The 19,874-nt window shown below is 48.6% G+C and overlaps 1 protein-coding gene across 6 annotated transcripts in view; it reads right to left on the bottom strand.

Annotated features, from left to right (window-relative positions):
• The window catches only part of GABRD (gamma-aminobutyric acid type A receptor subunit delta), an 84,526-nt gene that overhangs the window by 20,784 nt on the left and 43,868 nt on the right, over positions 1-19,874 (bottom strand). For all 6 annotated transcript variants that reach the window (XM_073656881.1, XM_073656882.1, XM_073656880.1 and 3 more), the window contains 4 exons: positions 18,785-18,897; positions 17,012-17,079; positions 14,416-14,636; positions 13,326-13,408 (listed from right to left, as the gene is read on the bottom strand). In XM_073656881.1, the coding sequence (XP_073512982.1) occupies positions 13,326-13,408; positions 14,416-14,636; positions 17,012-17,079; positions 18,785-18,897 (485 nt within the window). The remainder of the gene's footprint in view (positions 1-13,325; positions 13,409-14,415; positions 14,637-17,011; positions 17,080-18,784; positions 18,898-19,874) is intronic.

The raw sequence follows: 19,874 nt of genomic DNA, 5'->3' as shown, positions 1-19,874 counted from the left end.
TGGCGGACTGGACTGGTAGTCAGGCTGGCGGGCAGGACTAGTAGTCAGGCTAGCAGCGGGACCTGAGAGCTGAAGCAGAGGTAAGTACACTATGCAACAACTATTGCTTGGGCACCGCCATTTTGGAGGAGTTGCTTTATATATGGGAGGACCTCCGGCAATTGGCCGGGGACACCTTAGGGCGGCGTGCGCGGCCCCTTTAAGACGCAGCGCGCGCGCCCTAAGCACCGTGCCTGGGAAGCTGCGCGCGCCGGCAGCAGCAGGAAGAGGAGCGCTGGAGGATGCCGGGCGGGGAGCGCGGCGGTGAGAGGGACGGCGCCTCTGCCTGGCTACAGTCCCCCCCCCCCTTTACGTCCCCTCTTTTTTAGGCCAGAAAGAAATTTTTTAAGGAGAAGCGGGGCATGAATGTTCTCCCTGGGTTCCCAAGTTCTCTCCTCTGGGCCAAACCCCTTCCAATCTACCAGAAAAAAGGTTTTTCCTCTTACCCTCTTGGTGGCCAGAATGTTCTCTACCTCAAAAACGTCCTCAGCGGAAACCGGAGCAGGGGGAGTACCTGGATTGTTGGAAAAATAATTAAACACAACTGGTTTGAGGAGAGATACGTGGAAGGAGTTGGGAATCCGCAAGGTGGCTGGGAGTTTTAACTTGTAGGCCACTGGGTTGATTTGTTTGAGGACTTCAAATGGACCGATGAACCGAGGACCCAACTTATAGGAGGGTATTTTGAGCCGAACATGTTTGGAGGAGAGCCAAACCTTGTCTCCCGGACGGAATTGAGGCGGATCCAGACGTTTCTTGTCAGCATGTCTCTTCATCCGCTCGGAGGACTGAAGAAGTGCGGACCTAGTATTTTCCCAAATGGTGGAAAATTCGCTGACCAGAGACTCCGCGGCAGGGTTGTCCACAGAAGCGGAGACGGGAAACGGAATCCGGGGATGTTCACCGTAGACTACAAAGAATGGGGACTTGGAAGTCGATTCGCTCTCATGGTTGTTGTAGGAGAACTCGGCCCATGGTAGGAGCTCCACCCAATCGGTATGGTGAGCGTTAACAAAGTGCCGGAGGTAGCTGGTAAGGATCTGGTTGATACGCTCCACTTGGCCATTGGACTGTGGATGGTAAGCGGAGGAGAAATCCAGGGTGACATCCAGCAGCTTACACGTAGCTCTCCAGAAGCGTGAGATGAACTGAACCCCTCGATCCGACACAATGTGGAGGGGTAGGCCATGGAGATGGAAGATGTGAAGGATGAAGTCCTTAGCCAGCTGCGATGCAGACGGAAGACCAGGCAGAGGGATGAAGTGGGCCGTTTTAGAAAAGCGGTCGGCCACCACCCAAATGACTGTACAACCGGCAGAAACAGGGAGATCTGTAATAAAGTCCATAGCAATGTGCTGCCATGGGGCAGCAGGTACGGGAAGAGGCAGGAGGTGACCGACTGGAAGATGTCTGGGAACTTGGTTGCGGGCACAAGACGAACAGGCCGAGACGAAGTCTACCACCTCCTTGCGCAGGGTAGGCCACCAGTAATGCCGGGTAATGAGCAGGAAGGTCTTCTTCTGACCGGCATGGCCGGCTAATTTAGATGAATGACCCCAGTGAAGAATCTTCTCCCGATCTGGAACCGCTACAAACGTCTTACCGGGTGGGAGACGAGTCAGATCCAAGGGGGCCATACTCATCACTTTGGAGGGGTCGATGATGTGCATAGGCTCCTCCTCTAGGTCGGAGGACAGGAAGGATCGGGACAAGGCGTCAGCTTTAACATTCTTGTCCGCCGGGCGGTAATGTAGGATAAAGTCAAAGCGAGCGAAGAACAGAGACCACAGGGCCTGACGTGGATTGAGTCTTTGGGCATTCTGGAGATATGCTAGGTTTTTGTGATCAGTATAGATGATCACCGGGTATAGAGCCCCTTCAAGCAGGTAACGCCACTCCTCCAGCGCCAATTTGATGGCTAGCAGTTCTCGGTCTCCTATGGAGTAGTTGCGCTCAGATGAGGAGAAGAGTTTGGAGAAGAAGCCACAGGTTACCATTCTCCCGGATGAAGATTTTTGGGTGAGCACCACTCCGGCTCCGGAGGAGGAAGCATCAACCTCCAGGAAGAACTGTTTGTTGCAGTCTGGACGGTGCAGCACTGGGGCAGAGGAGATGGCTTGCTTTAAGGAAAGGAAGGCCTCCTCAGCTTTGGGCGGCCATTCCTTGGGATTTGCTCCCTTGCAGGTGAGCGCAGAGATGGGAGCAGTCCGGGAAGAGAAGTGCGGGATGAAGAGATGGTAGTAGTTGGCGAAGCCCAGGAATCGCTGAATCGCCTTCAACCCCTCCGGACGGGGCCACTTTAAGACAGCAGAGAGCTTCTTGGGGTCCATTTTTAGACCTGTCTGGGAGATAATATAGCCCAGGAACGGAAGGGAGGTCTGTTCAAAGAGGCACTTCTCAAATTTGGCATAGAGGGGATTCTGCCTGAGCCTAAGCAGGACCTGAAGAACATCCCTCCGGTGTGTGGGAAGGTCCGGAGAGAAGACCAAGATGTCGTCCAGGTACACCACCACGCAGGAATATAGAAGGTCACGGAAGAGCTCATTGACTAATTCTTGGAAGACGGCGGGAGCATTGCAGAGACCGAAGGGCATCACACGGTATTCATAGTGACCGTCCCGGGCATTGAATGCCGTCTTCCACTCGTCTCCTTGACGGATCTGGACCAGGTTATACGCCCCACGCAGATCCAGCTTGGAAAAGATCCTGGCGCCCTTAAGGTGGTCAAACAACTCGGAGATGAGCGGCAGGGGGTATTTGTTTTTGACCGTGATTTGGTTGAGTCCTCTATAGTCAATACAGGGGCGTAGTGAACCATCCTTCTTCTTGATGAAGAAGAATCAGGCTCCAGCCGGGGAGGTAGATTTCCGGATGAATCCCCTAGCCAGATTCTCCTCGATGTACTCCGACATGGCCCGGGTTTCGGCCGACGACAACGGGTAAATACCCCCACGGGGTGGAGTGGCACCGGGTACCAGGTTGATCGGGCAATCATATGGCCTATGAGGTGGCAGTGTCTCAGCTTCCTTTTTGTCGAAGACATCTGCATAGGACCAGTAAGGTGCCGGTAAACCGGGTAGATTAGCCGGGGTAGGTGGAGGACCGGGACCAGGCAGGTCTTATGGCAATCCTGCCCTCAACGGAGAACCTCACCAGATTGCCAATTCAGCACAGGTTCATGTCTCTGAAGCCAGCAATAGGGAGTGAGAGAGACCGGAAAGCACATGGAAGGAGATCCTCTCAGAGTGCAGCATTCCCACATGCAGGGTTATAGGTTCTGTGACGAGCAGGATGGTCACCGGAAGGAGTCTTCCATCCACGGAGGCAACTGCCAATGGTTCAGCCAGAGGTTTGGTGGGAATGTGTAGCATCGGCGTACCTGCCCTCTGCTAGGCAGGGACGCTGTCCCTCTCACCTCCGCGCTCCTCACGTGGGTCCCTCCAGCGCTTCTCCCGCTCGCCCCCCGGCTCCTGGCGCGGCTTCTCCCTGCGCTCCGTTCCCTGCTGTGGCCGGCGCGCGTCCCTCCTCCAGCAGAGTGCTTAGGGCGCGCGCGCGTGCACTCCCCCCCTCTTAAAGGGACTGCGCGCGTCTTCCTAAAAAGTCCCCGGCCAATGGCCAGAGGACTTCCCACATTTAAGGCACCTCCTCCAAAATGGAGGTGCCTGAGCAACAGTTGTCGCACTGTGTCTTCACCTCTGCTTCAGTCCTCAGGTCCCTCCCCTAGCCTGACTAGTCCAGCCTGATTTCTACCTGCTTACCTGGAAGCACCTGCCAGCACCCGCTGAGGCTATCTACCTTCTTACCTGGAAGCACCTGTCAGCACCCGCTGAGTTTATCTACCTGCTTACCTGGAAGCACCTGCCAGCACCCGCTGAGTTCATCTACCTGCTTATCCGGAAGCACCCGCCAGCACCTGCCGTGGCTATCCTCCTGCTTACCCGGAAGCACCTGCCAGTACCTGCCGTGTCTATCTGCCCGCTGGGTTGAAGGTACCTGCCTGTCTACTCAGAGACTGTCCCCGTCACTTGCCGTGACCACCTGCCTGTCTACCCAGAGACTATCCCCGTCACTTGCCGTGACCACCTGCCTGTCTACCCAGAGACTGTCCCCGTCACTTGCCATGACCACCTGCCTGCTTACCCAGAGACTGTCCCCGTCACTTGCCGTGACCACCTGCCTGTCTACCCAGAGACTGTCCCCGTCGCTTGCCGTGACCACCTGCCTGCTTACCCAGAGACTGTCCCCGCCACTTGCTGTGACTACCTGCTTGCTTTCCCTGGGAGTCACCCGCTTCCTTACAAGGACTTCCCCTTTGTATTGCAGCTCAGAGGTTCCACCTTCCGGACCCGTTACAGTTTGCTCGGGCCATGGAACCCGGTGGCACCCAAGCTCCCTCGCTCTCGGACCTATGCCATGAACTTTCCCATCAGAGGTCCCATCAGGAGTCCATCCTGAGCCACCTGCGTAATGTTAACTCCCGCCTGGACACACTGACTGCCTCATTGGGACCTGCTTCCAGTCACACGACTCCTACCCCGGCAGCGTCGCTGCCCATCAATACCATGGCATCCCTTCCCGGTCCCCGCCTATCCGCCCCGCCTCGTTTTGGTGGAGACCCCGGTCTGGCACGAAGCTTCATTAACCAGTGCACCCTGCACTTCGAACTTTTGGCACACCAATTCACCCCCGACCGGGCCAAAGTGGCCTTCATCATGTCCCATCTCACTGGGGATGCACTGGCTTGGCTAAATCCCCTATGGGAGAGAGGAGACCCCCTGGTGTACAACCTGCCAGCCTTTCTCACGGCTTTCCGGAAAGTCTTCGACGAACCAGGACGAAAGACCTCATCCGCCTCCTCTCTGCTACGCCGCCGCCAAGGGAGTCTCACCGTGGGCCAATATGCCATACGGTTCAGTACCCTTGCTTCCGAACTTGCCTGGGATAACGAGGCCCTGGTGTCCGTCTTCTGGGAAGGCCTATCCGGCCGGATTAAGGATGAACTCGCCGGTCGGGACATTCCAACCTCCCTGGATGACTTAGTAACACTTGCCACCCGGATTGACATCCGGTTCCAGGAGCGTACCAAAGAGGTCATCCGTGAGAGGAGGTTTCCCCGCCTTGCTCCCACTTTCCAGAGACCCGTCTCTTCCTCTGTAACTGCCCGGGCGCACTCGCCGGAGCCCATGCAGGTCGACCAGACCAAGATGGTCAAACCCGTCAAGAGTCACGCCGTGCCGAAGGGAGCTGTTTCTACTGTGGCAGTAAGGAGCACCGGATCCGTTCCTGCCCGGAAAGGCCGGGAAACGCCAGTGTCTCAGATCGCTCGGAGAGGTCATCCTAGACAAGAGTAAACTCCCTCCATCTCTGATGCTGTTGGTCTCTATCATCTGCGGGGAGAACCGCTACTTTGAACTAGCTCAACTCGATTCTGGAGCTGCCGGAAACCTCATTTCCCAGTCCCTGGTAGAGAAATACTGCATTCCCACTAAACCTTTGGCTGAACCCTTATCTGTCGCCTCCGTGGATGGAGGGCTCTTACCGCTAACCATCCAACTCATCACCGAACCCATAACTCTGCAGGTGGGAATGCTGCACTCTGAGAGGATCTTCTTCCATGTTCTACCTGGACTCTCTCACGCCCTTTTGTTAGGCCTTCCTTGGCTCCGGAGACATGCACCCGTGCTGAATTGGCAGACCGAAGAAGTCCTTCGCTGGGGGCAGGACTGTCATAAGACTTGTTTAGTTCCTGTTCATCCTGCTCATCCTTCTCCTACTCCAGCCAATCTACCCGGCCTACCGGTTCCTTTTTGGTCTTATGCTGATGTTTTCAGCAAGAAAGAAGCAGAGACTTTACCCCCCCATAGACCATACGATTGCCCAATCGACCTGGTACCCGGCGCTACTCCACCCCGTGGGCGTATTTACCCGTTGTCCGCTGCCGAGACCCGGGCCATGTCAGAATATATCGAGGAAAATCTGGCCCGGGGATTTATCCGGAAATCTACCTCCCTGGCGGGAGCAGACTTCTTCTTCGTTAAAAAGAAGGATGGCTCACTCCGTCCCTGTATAGACTATAGAGGTCTTAACCAGATCACGGTGAAGAAAAAATACCCCCTTCCGCTCATTCCTGAATTATTTGACCGTCTGAGGGGTGCCAGAATCTTCACCAAGCTGGATCTCCGTGGGGCGTATAACCTGGTCCGTATCCGCCGGGGGGATGAATGGAAGACGGCATTCAACACCCGGGATGGCCACTATGAATACCTCGTAATGCCCTTCGGCCTCTGTAAAGCTCCCGCCGTCTTTCAAGAGTTGGTCAATGACATCTTCCGTGACCTTCTCTACTCCTGCGTGGTGGTGTATCTGGACGACATCTTGATCTTCTCTCCGGATCTTCCAACACACCGGAGGGACGTTCGTCAGGTCCTGCTCAGGCTCAGGCAGAACCACCTCTACGCAAAATTTGAGAAGTGCCTCTTTGAGCAGACCTCGCTTCCATTTCTGGGCTACGTCATCTCCCAGACCGGCCTACGAATGGATCCTGAGAAACTTTCTGCCATCCTGAAGTGGCCCCGACCGGAGGGGTTGAAGGCTATTCAGCGGTTCCTGGGCTTCGCCAATTACTACCGCCTCTTCATTCCGCACTTCTCTTCCCGGACTGCCCCTATCTCCGCGCTCACCCGTAAGGGCGCTAGTCCCAAAGAATGGCCGCCCGAGGCTGAAGAGGCCTTCCTTTCTTTGAAACAAGCTTTCTCCTCCGCTTCTGTGCTGCACCGTCGGACTACAACAAACAATTCTTCTTAGAAGTAGATGCTTCCTCCTCCGGAGCCGGAGCGGTGCTCACCCAAAAGTCGCCATCCGGGAGAATGGTAACCTGCGGCTTCTTCTCCAAGCTCTTCTCCTCGTCTGAGCGCAATTATTCTATAGGAGACCGAGAATTGTTAGCCATTAAATTGGCACTGGAGGAGTGGCGTTACCTGCTCGAGGGGGCTCTTCACCCGGTAATAATTTATACGGACCACAAAAACTTGGCTTACCTCCAGAGTGCCCAAAGACTTAATCCGCGCCAGGCCCGGTGGTCCTTGTTCTTCGCCCACTTTGATTTCATTCTTCATTTCCGCCCGGCAGACAAGAATATCAAAGCCGATGCCTTGTCCCCATCCTTTCTGTTCTCCGATCTAGAGGAGGAGCCTAAGCACATCATCGACCCCGCCAAGGTAATGCAGGTGGCTCCCTTGGATCTGAATCGTCTTCCACCCGGTAAGACGTTCGTGACAGTACCTGATCGTGAGAAGGTTCTGCACTGGGGACATTCGTCTAAGCTAGCCGGCCATGCTGGCCAAAAGAAGACCCTCCAGCTTATTGCCCGGCATTACTGGTGGCCTACCCTGCGCAAGGAGGTAATAGACTTTGTCTCGGCCTGTGCGTCCTGCGCCCGTAACAAGGTTCCTAGACATCTGCCAGCCGGCCGCCTTCTGCCTCTTCCCATACCTGCTGCCCCGTGGCAGCATATAGCCATGGACTTTATAACGGATCTCCCTGTCTCTGCTGGTTGTACGGTCATTTGGGTGGTCGCTGATCGCTTCTCTAAAATTGCTCACTTCATTCCCCTGCCGGGTCTTCCGTCTGCATCTGAGTTGGCTAAGGACTTTATTCATCATATTTTCCGTCTCCATGGTCTTCCTCTCCACATCGTGTCCGATCGAGGGGTTCAGTTCACCTCTCGCTTCTGGAGAGCCACGTGTAAACTGCTGGGGGTCACCTTGGACTTCTCTTCTGCTTATCACCCACAGTCCAATGGTCAAGTAGAGCGGATCAACCAAATCTTAACCAGTTACCTCCGGCACTTTGTTAATGCCCACCATTCCGATTGGGTGGATCTTTTACCGTGGGCCGAATTCTCCTACAATAATCACGAGAGCGAATCCTCTTCCAAATCCCCGTTTTTTACAGTCTACGGCCAACATCCCCGGATCCCGTTTCCCGTCTCCGCCTCGGTGGACAACCCGGCCGCGGAATCTCTTGTTAGCGAATTCTCCACCATTTGGGAGAGTACCAGATCCGCACTTCTTCAGTCCTCCGAGCGGATGAAGAGACAGGCTGACAAGAGACGTCTGGATCCGCCCCAATTCCATCCTGGAGATAAGGTCTGGCTCTCGTCCAAATATGTCCGGTTCAAGATTCCTTCCTACAAGTTAAGGCCCCGGTTCATCGGCCCACTGGAAGTTATCAAGCAAATCAACCCGGTGGCCTATAAATTGAAACTCCCGGCCAACTTAAGGATCCCCAACTCCTTCCATGTATCTCTCCTCAAACCCGTGGTACTTAACTCTTTTTCCAAGTCTACAGGTACGCCTCCTGCTCTGGTTTCTGATGAAAACGAGTTTGAGGTAGAGCGCATTCTGGCCACCAAGAGGGCAAGAGGAAAGACCTTTTTTTAGTGGATTGGAAGGGGTTTGGTCCTGAGGAGAGAACGTGGGAGCCCCGGGAGAACATCCATGCCCCGCTCCTCCTTGATAAATTTCTTTCTGGCCTAAAGAAGAGGGGGCAAAAAGGGGGGGGGGGTACTGTAGCATCGGCGTTCCTGCCCTCTGCTAGGCAGGGACGCCGTCCCTCTCACCTCCGTGCTCCTCACGTGGGTCCCTCCAGCGCTTCTCCCTCTCGCCCCCCGGCTCCTGGCGCGGCTTCTCCCTGCGCTCCGTTCCCTGCTGTGGCCGACGCGCGTCCCTCCTCCAGCAGAGTGCTTAGGGCGCGCGCACTCCCCCCCTCTTAAAGGGACTGCGCGCGTCTTCCTAAAAAGTCCACGGCCAATGGCCAGAGGACTTCCCACATTTAAGGTACCTCCTCCAAAATGGAGGTGTCTGAGCAACAGTTGTTGCACTGTGTCTTCACCTCTGCTTCAGCCCTCAGGTCCCTCCGCTAGCCTGACTAGTCCAGCCTGATTTCTACCTGCTTACCTGGAAGCACCTGCCAGCACCTGCTGAGTCTATCTACCTGCTTACCTGGAAGCACCTGCCAGCACCCGCTGAGTTCATCTACCTGCTTATCCGGAAGCACCCGTCAGCACCTGCCGCGGCTATCCTCCTGCTTACCCGGAAGCACCTGCCAGTACCTGCCGTGTCTATCTGCCCGCTGGGTTGAAGGTACCTGCCTGTCTGCTCAGAGACTGTCCCCGTCACTTGCCATGACCACCTGTCACGGGTGTGTTGCCACGAAGATCATCACGAGTACACAGCCTGACTTCTCGCAGCTGACTTGTTGGTGCTTTGTGTTTCTCGGCAGTGAGGGAGTTAATTCTCTCTCTCTCTCTGGGCTAGATGAGGTCCAGCCTCGCCCAGCTGCAATCAATACTTCTGTAGTGAGACTCCTTCATATACCTGCTGGTCTGTTTGGGAGGTGTCGGTGAAAGCATTTCATTCAGACTGACAGAGCGGATCGTGGTGTTTGGAGTTGCTGAGATAAGTGTATTTGGAAGTGTTTTTTCCCTTTCCTCGCTTTATCATTTATCTCCTTTCCCGTTGGTTTTCCCTCTGTTGTAGTTGAGAAGTTGTTTGTATGCAAGGTGGTTTTGGTTTTTCCCTTGTACTGTCTCGTTCGTCTAAATACTGTGTTTGGGCATATTATTTCTTGTTCCCTTTGGTTGTGATCGGGGTCCTTCTCAGGACTAGATTACTGAGGTGCAGGGATCTTCAGGAGGTAGGGGTTACGCTGGCGGCCTGGACCTCTGTACCTTTAACAGTACCTCCAGGTTGAGGGATTAGTCAGGGCCCCAGCTTAGGGTCAGCTTAGGCCCCCTACCTCCAGTATACAGAGACAGCGTGACACCACCTGCCTGTCTACCCAGAGACTATCCCCGTCACTTGCTGTGACCACCTGCCTGTCTACCCAGAGACTGTCCCCGTCACTTGCCATGACCACCTGCCTGCTTACCCAGAGACTGTCCCCGTCACTTGCCGTGACCACCTGCCTGTCTACCCAGAGACTGTCCCCGTCACTTGCCGTGACCACCTGCCTGCTCACCCAGAGACTGTTCCCATCACTTGCTGTGACTACCTGCTTGCCTTCCCTGGGAGTCACCCGCTTCGTTACAAGGATTTCCCCTTTGTATTGCAGCTCAGAGGTTCCACCTCCCGGACCCGTTACAGAATGTGATATCTCTCTACCAGGGACTGGGAAATGAGGTTCCCAGCAGCCCTGGAATCCAGGTGTGCAATTTCAAAGTAGCGGTTCTCTCCCCAGGAGATAGAGACAGACAAGGTCAGGGAAGGAGAGGATTTACTTTTGCCCAGGATGACCTCTCCGAGCGGTCCTAGGCACTGGCGTTTCCCGGCTTCACCGGGCAGGAACGGGTGAAGTGTTCCTTACTGCCACAGTAGAAACAGATCCCCTCGGCTCGGCATGACTCTTGGCGAGATTTGACCATCTTGGTCTGGTCGACCTGCATAGGTTCGGGCGAGCGTGCCCGGGGAGTTGCTAATTGAGAGGCAGGTCTCTGGAAAGTAGGAGCAAGACGAGGAAATCTTCTCTCCCGGGTAGTCTCTTTAGCACGTTCCAGGAAACGGATGTCGATCCGGGTTGCTAGTGACACCAGGTAATCCAGGGTGGTAGGAATGTCCCGGCCGGCTAACTCGTCCTTAATCCGACCGGAATGGCCCTCCCAGAAGATGGACACCAGGGCCTCGTTGTCCCAGGCAAGCTCAGAAGCGAGGGTATGGAACCGTATGGCATATTGGCCCATGGTGAGACTCCCTTGGCGGGGACGAAGCAGAGAGGAGGCAGTAGAGGATTTTCGTCCTGGTTCATCGAAGACTTTCCGGAAAACAGCGAGGAAAGACGATAAATCGGACACCAGGGAATCCCCTCTCTCCCACAGGGGATTTAGCCATGCCAGTGCTTCTCCAGTGAGATGGGACATGATGAATGCCACCTTGGCCCGGTCGGAGATGAATTGGTATGCCAAGAGTTCAAAGTGCAGGGTGCACTGGTTTATGAAACCCCGAGCTAAAGCCGGGTCACCAGCAAAACGTGGAGGTGCCGAGAGCCGGGGTCCATAGCCGGATGCCATAATAGGACTGGGTTGCGGTGCCGCGGGAGCAGGCGTCGCTGGGCCAGAGACAGACACAGACGGGTCGGACAAAGCGCCTAGGCGAGAGTTAACAGACCGTAGAAAGGACAGGACCGACTCTTGTTGAACTCCCTGACGTAAGACCTCCTGGTGCAGATCGGAGAATGCAGGGGTCTGGAGGCCACCGGGTTCCATGGCCCGAGCAAACCTTTAAGGATCCGGGTGGTGGAACCTCTGTGCTGCGGTGCAAGGAGGGACCCAGAGGGGCGTAACTAGGTATCAACTCGGAGCGACCAAGGTCGTACGGCGGCTCAATCAACTCCGTGACCAGGGAGGGTCCGAGCAGAGGGACCAGGTGCTACTCTGGGGACGACCTTGTAAGGGAGCAGGTGACTCCTATGGCACAGATGGCAGGAACTGACTGATATTGCAGATGGGCACAGCAGGCAGGCTGACGAGTGATCCGGGTAGATGGACTAGCAGACACGGCAGGCGACAGGCGGGAGCCTCTAGGTAGGCTGTCAGGTAGTCACGGCAGGTGACAGGCAGGAGCCTCTAGGTAGGCTGTCAGGTGGTCACGGCAAGTGACGGGCAAGAGCCTCCAGGTAGGCACGGCAGGTAGCAAGCAGGAGCCTCCAGGTAGGCACGGCAGGTAGCAAGCAGGAGCCTCCAGGTAGGCACGGTAGGTAGTGGGCAGGTGCTTCCAGGTAAGGAGGCGGGCAGTGCCCATAGACAGACTGGCGGACTAAACGGAAGACAGACTGTCGGGCTGGAGAGTAGTCAGGCTGGCGGACTGGACTGGTAGTCAGGCTGGCGGGCAGGACTAGTAGTCAGGCTAGCAGCGGGACCTGAGGACTGAAGCAGAGGTAAGTACACTATGCAACAACTATTGCTCGGGCACCTCCATTTTGGAGGAGGTGCTTTATATATGGGAGGACCTCATGCAATTGGCCGGGGACTCCTTAGGGCGGCGCGCGCGGCCCCTTTAAGAGGGAGGGAGCGCGCGCGCCCTAAGCAACGTGCCCGGGAAGCTGCGCGCGCCGGCAGCAGGAAGAGGAGCGCTGGAGGACGCCAGGCAGGGAGATCGGCGATGAGAGGGACGGCGTCTCTGCCTGGCAGGGGGCAGAGAAACCGATGCTACACTTCTCATTAAAACCAACAAGCTGTTAGTGTAATTCATTGATTTCTTGGGTCCTCCAGGGTGAAGGACACTCATGTAAGAGGCACCTCCATCAAATTCTATTAACTCAGAATTCCCAAATTGTTTAGAATGATGGCTAAGAGGTTAACACTGTACAGTGGCTCAGTGGTTAGCACTGCAGCCTTACAGCAGTGGGGTCCTGAGTTCAAATCCCACCAAGGGCAACATCTGCAAGGAGTTTGTATGTTCTCCCCGTGTTTGTGTGGGTTTCTTCTGGGTTCTCCTATTCCCTCCCACACTCCAAAGACATAATGATAGGGAATCTAGATTGTGAGCCCCAATGGGGACAGCAATATTGTCTGAATTGTAAAGCGCTGCGGAATATGTTGGCGCTATATAAATAAAAAGATTATTATTATATTAAAACATCACATTTCCAGCAAAAATTGCAAAAGAGCTTATTATATTATTACACTAAATTGTATGATAAAATAAATGGTGTCGATCACACCTAGGGTGTCATGCAGCATAGATTTTCCAATATTTTATATGATTTCCTTGTAGAGGTCTGATCTTATTTTTTCATAAAAATTTGAACTCTTCTAGATCTAGATTGTGAGCCCCAATGGGGACAGTGTCAATAATAAAGCGCTGTGGAATTAATGGCGCTATATAAGTGAGTAAAATAAATAAAAAATAAATAAATTACTTAAGCTGGCCCTTCCATATTCACATGTCCGTCTCTTGTGACGCACTTTAATCAGAGCATAAAATTTAGGCAGTTTTCACACGTCTGTGAAACATGGACCACCAGGTCTCCTGACCTAAAATAACTTTCTTATATATTGTATGCCTATGGGATAGTTAGCTGAGGTCAGAAGACTCAGTGGCAGAGCCTGGTATTCCGATCCAAGCATGGTCTGTGTGAAACTGGCCTTGAAGACAGATTAAGAATTCCCAAGAAGATTTCAAAGTATAAAGAATATTTTTTTTCTTTTCCTTTTGTTAACAATTAAAATGTTAATGTTAATTTAAAACAAATGTAATGATAAAAGAAGTGGCAAAGGCACAAACACTTACAGCTTTCCAGGTCCAACCTACACTCTTGCTCGTCCAGTGGGTACTTTGTTAAGTCCATGTCACAGGAGACAGTTGATGTGATTCTGCAATTGACAGAAGAGTCAACAATAAAATATGTGTCACACAAACTTCAGGTATGACAGGACCCTAAAGTGAGGGCTTATACTGCCCTCCTTAGCTGAGGTATTGTAAATTCCTAGAAATGTTTATCATCAGATGTGGATTTTTTTTTAAAATCTTTATTTCCTATCTAAAGAAAATCTAAGAAATCTTGTAACTTTCACATTGACCACTAAGTCTAATAATAGGCTTAAACTTCCTGTTTTGACTTTTCAGCAGTCTCATTATCATCATAGGCAGAATTGAAATTTGCAATGACAGATAACATCTCTTTCTAAAGAATCTACAATTCACAACAAATAGTGTCACAGTTCACTCCCCCCCCCTTCCTTCACAAGAACCTTTACTCAGATAAAAGCATGCCAGGAAAGAAGTCAAGGCAGTGTATTGCTTCCTATTACCATGTGACTGCTGTAGTATGAGTCTAGTATTAAACTTAGTTGACAGTGAGAAAATAGCAAGTTTTTAGATGTTGTTTTACAATATAGTGATATGAAAAATTTCAATTTTTTTTACAAAAATGTAAAAAATATTATTAATCTTTACCATAAAAAAGCACAATTTAAACAACAGTTCATTTTCCAATGACGCATCCCCTTTAAGTAGAAAGTGTGGGGTCTGTAAAAGATAGTAGCATAGAAATCCGGCTTACTCGGGAGTCCTTTTTACAGATCAACATAGTGAGAATCAAAGGGGATTTCCAGGACAATGCAAACTATTATGCTTACCCTTTTCAAAAAAAAAAATTCACTTATTGCAGCCATTGTGCTCTGATTTTTTAGATTGTGGTGCCAATCACTTCCATAAGAGCTGAGCTGCTGTTCTCAGCACCGGCCACTACACAGTGAATGGCGCTGTTCAGGGCTAATTTTCTGGTGATTTCAAAGCCTGATTTCTCAGCATTGGCACAAACTATAATTTTTGTTGTTGTACCAAGTCCTTTGCAGCCCTGAAACAACACATCTCTTACCTACTGCTGTACAAGATGACACCATCGGGTTGTAGTCGGATTAATTTGTTTTCTACAGTGACGTCATGAAACCAGGCAGATTTGGCATTCACTATAAATGTGTCTGGAATCCAAAGTTTCTCAACAAATCTGCTGTCGAAGCCAAGAGTCTTGTTGGTGTGATTGTAAGAAAGTCTTTCATCTGTCCAGCTCTGACGTAGGAACACTGTCATTGTGTATTCCTGAACAATAAAATAATTTAGGATAAGTTTCCTCCTACAGTCATGTAAATATCACACAGCAGAAGAAGACATTATATAGGAGAGAACATAATACTAACAATGCCAAAAGTGTAAAAAAGCTACATTTTTTCTGTGCAATACTAATCCACAACAGCATTGTCTAGATAATTTAAGAAGAAATCTGGAAAGAACAAAATAAATGAAATAAAGTCTTAAAAACGATTTTAGTATTCTGATATTACAGTTTACTTTGTACTGAGGCCATTTGTAACTCCTTATGCAGTATCTTGAAAAAGTATTCATATTTTTTCATGTTACACCCACAAACTTAAACATATTTTATCAGGATTTTATGTGATATACCAACACAAAGTAGCAAGTATTTGTGAAGTGTAAATGAAATGATATATGTTTTTTAAATATTTAAAAAAATAATTCTGAAAATTGGGACGTGCATTTGTATTCAGCCCCCCTGAGTCAATACTTTGTAGGACCACCTTTCGCTGCAATTACTGCTGCAGTCTTTTGTGGTCTGTCTCTACCAGCTTTGTACATATAGAGACTGATATTTTTGTCCATTCTTCTTTGCAAACTATCACTACCTCAGTGAGATTGGATAGAGACGTCTATGAACAGTAATTTTCCAGTCTTGCCACAGATTCTCAATGGAATTTAAGTCTTTACTGTGAATGGGCCGTTCACACACATGAATATATTTTGATCTAAACCCTCCGTTGTAGCTTTGGCAGTGTGTTTAGGGTCGTTGTCCTGCTGAAAAGTGAACCTATGCTCCAGTGTCAAGTCTTTTGCAGCCGCTAACAGATTTTCCTCTAGGATTGCCCAGCTTTCCTGTTCCTGCTGAAGAAAAGCCTCCCCACAGCATGATGCTGCCACCACCATATTTGGTGGTGGGGATGGTGTTTTCAGGGTGATGTGCAGCGTTTTGCATTTAGATGAAAATGTTCTACTTTGGTCTGATCTGACCAGAGCACCTTCTTTCTCTTGCTCACTGTGACCCCTATATATCTTTTTGCAAACTCTAAACGGGACATCTTATAGCTTGCCCACAAAAATGGCTTTCTTCTTGCCACTCTTCCATACAGGCCAGATTTGTGGAGTATACGACTAGTAGTTGTCCTGTGGACAGATTCTCTCACCTGAGCTGTGCATCTCCGCAGCTCCTCCAGAGTGACCATGGGCCTCTTGACTACTTCTCTAATTAGTGATTTCCTTGCTTGGGAGATATAGATATATCTAGTATGCAATATATTTAATATGGTATACAGCCCACAAACACAATCAGTTTACTGTGGGATCAGAGATCTCAAAGGATTATACACACAGTACCAAATTGAACATAACAAACATGTAGGAAGAGATCATTCAATAGTAACACAAGGGGTTAGAAATGGTAAATAAATATTCAGTAAGTACAGAACATGTAAGTTGTTCAATTTGGGAATGTGTGTATAATCCTTTGAGATCTCTGAACCCACAGTAAACTGATTGTGTTTGTGGGCTGTATACCATATTAAATATATTTTGCATACAAGATATGTCTATATAGCAGGCACTCTTTATTAAGTTCAGTAATAATTATATATATTTGTAGGATTAATCTCCACTGAATACTCTATCTAAAGCCTTCTTGAGTGTCCACAAGCTAGTATGGTTATATACTTCTGGGAAAATTTATTTTGGGGTATACCTTTTTGGTTAAAGCCTATGTCTGACTTTTTCATTTTTAACTGCATTTTATCATGTGTTTATATTTTAAATTATATGTACAAATACAATAATTCTATTAATATTATTTTGGCTATTACTCCTAGTTTCGTATAGGTTATCTTTTATCCCTGACCTGTCTGGTGTGTTCCTTAGTTTTCATGATGAGGTTTCATCCCTAATGCTCTCAAACAAACCTCTGAGGCCTTCACAGAACAGCTGTAGTTATACTGAGAATAAATTACACATAGGTGGACTCAATTCACTAATTATGTGACTGTTGGAGCCAATTGATCACTGAGGATTTTATTTAGGGGTATCAGACTACAGGGGGCTGAATATAACTGCACATCACAGTTTTCAGATTTATACTTTTAAAACATTTAGTAAACCATGTATCTTTTTTTTACATTTCACAAATACTTGGTTCTTTGTGTTGGTATATCACATAAAATAACCAATAAATGTAAGTTTTTGGGTGCAAAGTGAAAAAATGTGAAGTTCACAGGGTATCAATTCTTATTCAAGGCACTGTAATCGGTAAATATAAACATTTGCTTGTTTCCACTGTTGGAGGTCTTTTCTCATTCAGATCGCCACCTAGTGCTGACAACAGGTATCTGACATGCTCTGTGCTTTATTATTATTACCATGTTTATTTCAGAGATGTGGTCAATGCTGGTCACTTCAATATCTACAGCTACAATGACTGGAGGACCTGAAATAATAATAAAAAAAAAATATATATATATATATGTAAATGGAATATTGTATTTGTGTCATGACGATAAAAAATTAATTTTATTAGTAATTGAAAGCAAAAATCCCTTGGTTTGGGTCCTACTCCCTCCTACATGAGAGGAATGGGGATCTCTGACCTATTCTGCAACCTTAGGTGGCCGCTAAACACTGCATCTGGTCAGGGAGTGAATAAATGCAATGCTCCTCTGGGAAATTAAATATGCAAAATGTCTCTTCAGAGAGGAAGAGGACTTTAAGTCTAGTGCCACCTATTGGAAGTAGCAATCCTAAAAGTCAATATCGACCCTTTAACGAGCCTTATATCTTAAGATAAAAGCCAAAACAGAATCTCAATTTGCAGACACGATGTTTCAGGGTGTTACCCCTCATCAGTGCAAAGCATGAAGTTTGTGGCACTAGAGTTCAAGCTCTCTTCCTCTCTAAAGAGGCAATTTGCAAATTTAATTTCCCAGAGGAGCATTGCATGGCTTATAAGCCTCCTTACACTGGCATGCCAGGCTTGTCATTCTCCACAAGGAGAAACGTTACCCCTTAGATACGAGATTATATATGAGCAATTTGCAAAAAGTACATAGAAAATCACTACATAATAAGTAATGTAAATCATAAGTACGTAAAAGAGTAGGACTTCAAAATATATATGGTAATGCACCAAAATAGTCAGAAAATCATATGAGGAAAAAGTGAAAAAGTACAAATATAACCAAGATAGCAATATCAGTATAAAATAAATACATTTTTATTGAACAATTAATTAAAAATATATAGGACAAACAGTTGAGCCAAGATAATAAAATGGCATCACACATTAGCATAAGTAGTGTAAGGGTAACAAATATATAGAAAAAATCCATAGAAAAAATTCCAGAATGTAGGATTAGTAGAACATAAAAAATACACAGGAAGAGATAATGGGTATATAGTAAATCAATTGAATAGACCAGTAATAACCTAGGACATAACAGTAATCTTTCTAATAATCTGTCAATACATCTGAAGATGAGATAAGAAGTGATTGTTGGTATAAATAAATTGTCACCCTTGCTGGAGGTGACTGTCCAGTCCCCGACGCGCGTTTTGGCGCTAATACCTTCTTCTAGGGGGACCCTTAGATACCAATCAGAGGCCTGTCATGCAACCAAATCAAATCTCATGCTTTGCACTGAGGAGGGGTAACACTTCGAAACACGTCTGCAAATTGAGATTCTGGTTTGACTTTTATTGTAAGTCATATGGCAAGGCTTGTTAAAGAGTTCATATTGACTTTTAGGATTGTTACTTTCAATAGGTGGCACTAGAGTTCTAGTCCTCTTGATTTCTGAAGAGGCAATTTGAATATTTAATTATCGAGATGAGCATTGCATAGCCTATAAGTTTCCTTACACTGTCATGCCAGGCATGTCACTCTCCCCAACGAGAAACTTTACCCCTTAGATTCCAATAAAGATGCAAAAACTGATCAAATGCTGATGCATTATACATCCATATTGCTTTTTCATATTACGGGCAAATCAATTACGCTCATGTGAAAGAAGCCAAAAGACCTAATCAATGAACAAAAAATTGATCTATTATATATCTGACTGGTTTGCTGTGTAGATCAGGGCTACAGTCATTATCTCTTTATACCATATATCAGTTAACAAAATCGTTATTCCTACCTCCAATTCCGGGTCTGAATTTCCTTGCATATCCTTTCATCAACCCTTCCAAACTTGGCATCCAGGCAATATCAAGATTAGATCCGACGTAATCTCCGATGTCTTCTGCACCGCTGTCGAGGTGAACAGGGCATATTATATAGTTACAGTAAAAATATGAGCTATCCATTCTTTACTCTTTACTAATTTTGCAATACAACCAGTAATGGACTAAGATTCTTTGGGACCACTAAAGGCAATGATTCTGTGGGCCACCAGTGATATAAACAGCACATGTGCATGTCGACTTATCTTTGATGTTATCAATTCTGTGTTCTCAACATTCCAAGCCCATAACTTTTCATTATTTCCATCGACATAGCCTAAGTGACAACATGACCACTATTACAGCACCCAGAGGAGTTATTAATACTCCCAGCATAATGCTCCCGAATGGCAAATCTGCCACATTTTTTAACCCATTAGTTCTGTAAAAACAAGCACTCCAGGAAGGAAGCGAGAGAGAAATAGAAGATACCTTACGAATTATCCAAGACCTGCCTCATACAACACCTTTTTGGAGCACCAAGCTACAGCCTTAAAGGGTTTCTCTGGTTTCTCTTACTTCCACATTAGTAGGTGAGGGGCACTGATAGCATTGTGTCTGCCTGCCTATGCACAGCCAGCGGATATAGGCAAGGATCATGCACATCTTTATTTCCTGAAATGCTACAGTGTTTCGGAGAACAATATACTTTAAAGATCTGGGCAATATAGCCGGAAACTAGATTCGTCGGTTCTGCCCCCAGCTTGTTGGCCACTACAGGTGATTGACAGGTCTCTCCCTATGTACATGCAAGGGAGAGACTTGTCAACCACCTGCAGCAAAGAGTGATCTTTGCAATATATTATCTATAAGTTACCTGACTGCAATCATTCAGCAGGGCTGAGATTCATGCTGCCTGCAGTTTGGGAAGCAGGAATCACATAACAGGTTCCCTTTAAGAGTCACCAAAGAAACAAGGAGAACAAGAGGCCAAATATTCCTCTTACACAGGGGTCTCAGCTATCTGTGTGAGCTGTAAGCCAATGTAGAAGATCCTAAGATGTC

This window comes from Phyllobates terribilis, unplaced genomic scaffold (assembly GCF_046119375.1).
Source record: "Phyllobates terribilis strain yellow unplaced genomic scaffold, ASM4611937v1 Scaffold_12__6_contigs__length_324123572, whole genome shotgun sequence".
Lineage (NCBI taxonomy): Eukaryota > Metazoa > Chordata > Amphibia > Anura > Dendrobatidae > Phyllobates > Phyllobates terribilis.
The sequence above is the reverse complement of the archived record's forward strand: the minus strand, read 5'-3'. Positions and strand labels throughout refer to the sequence as shown.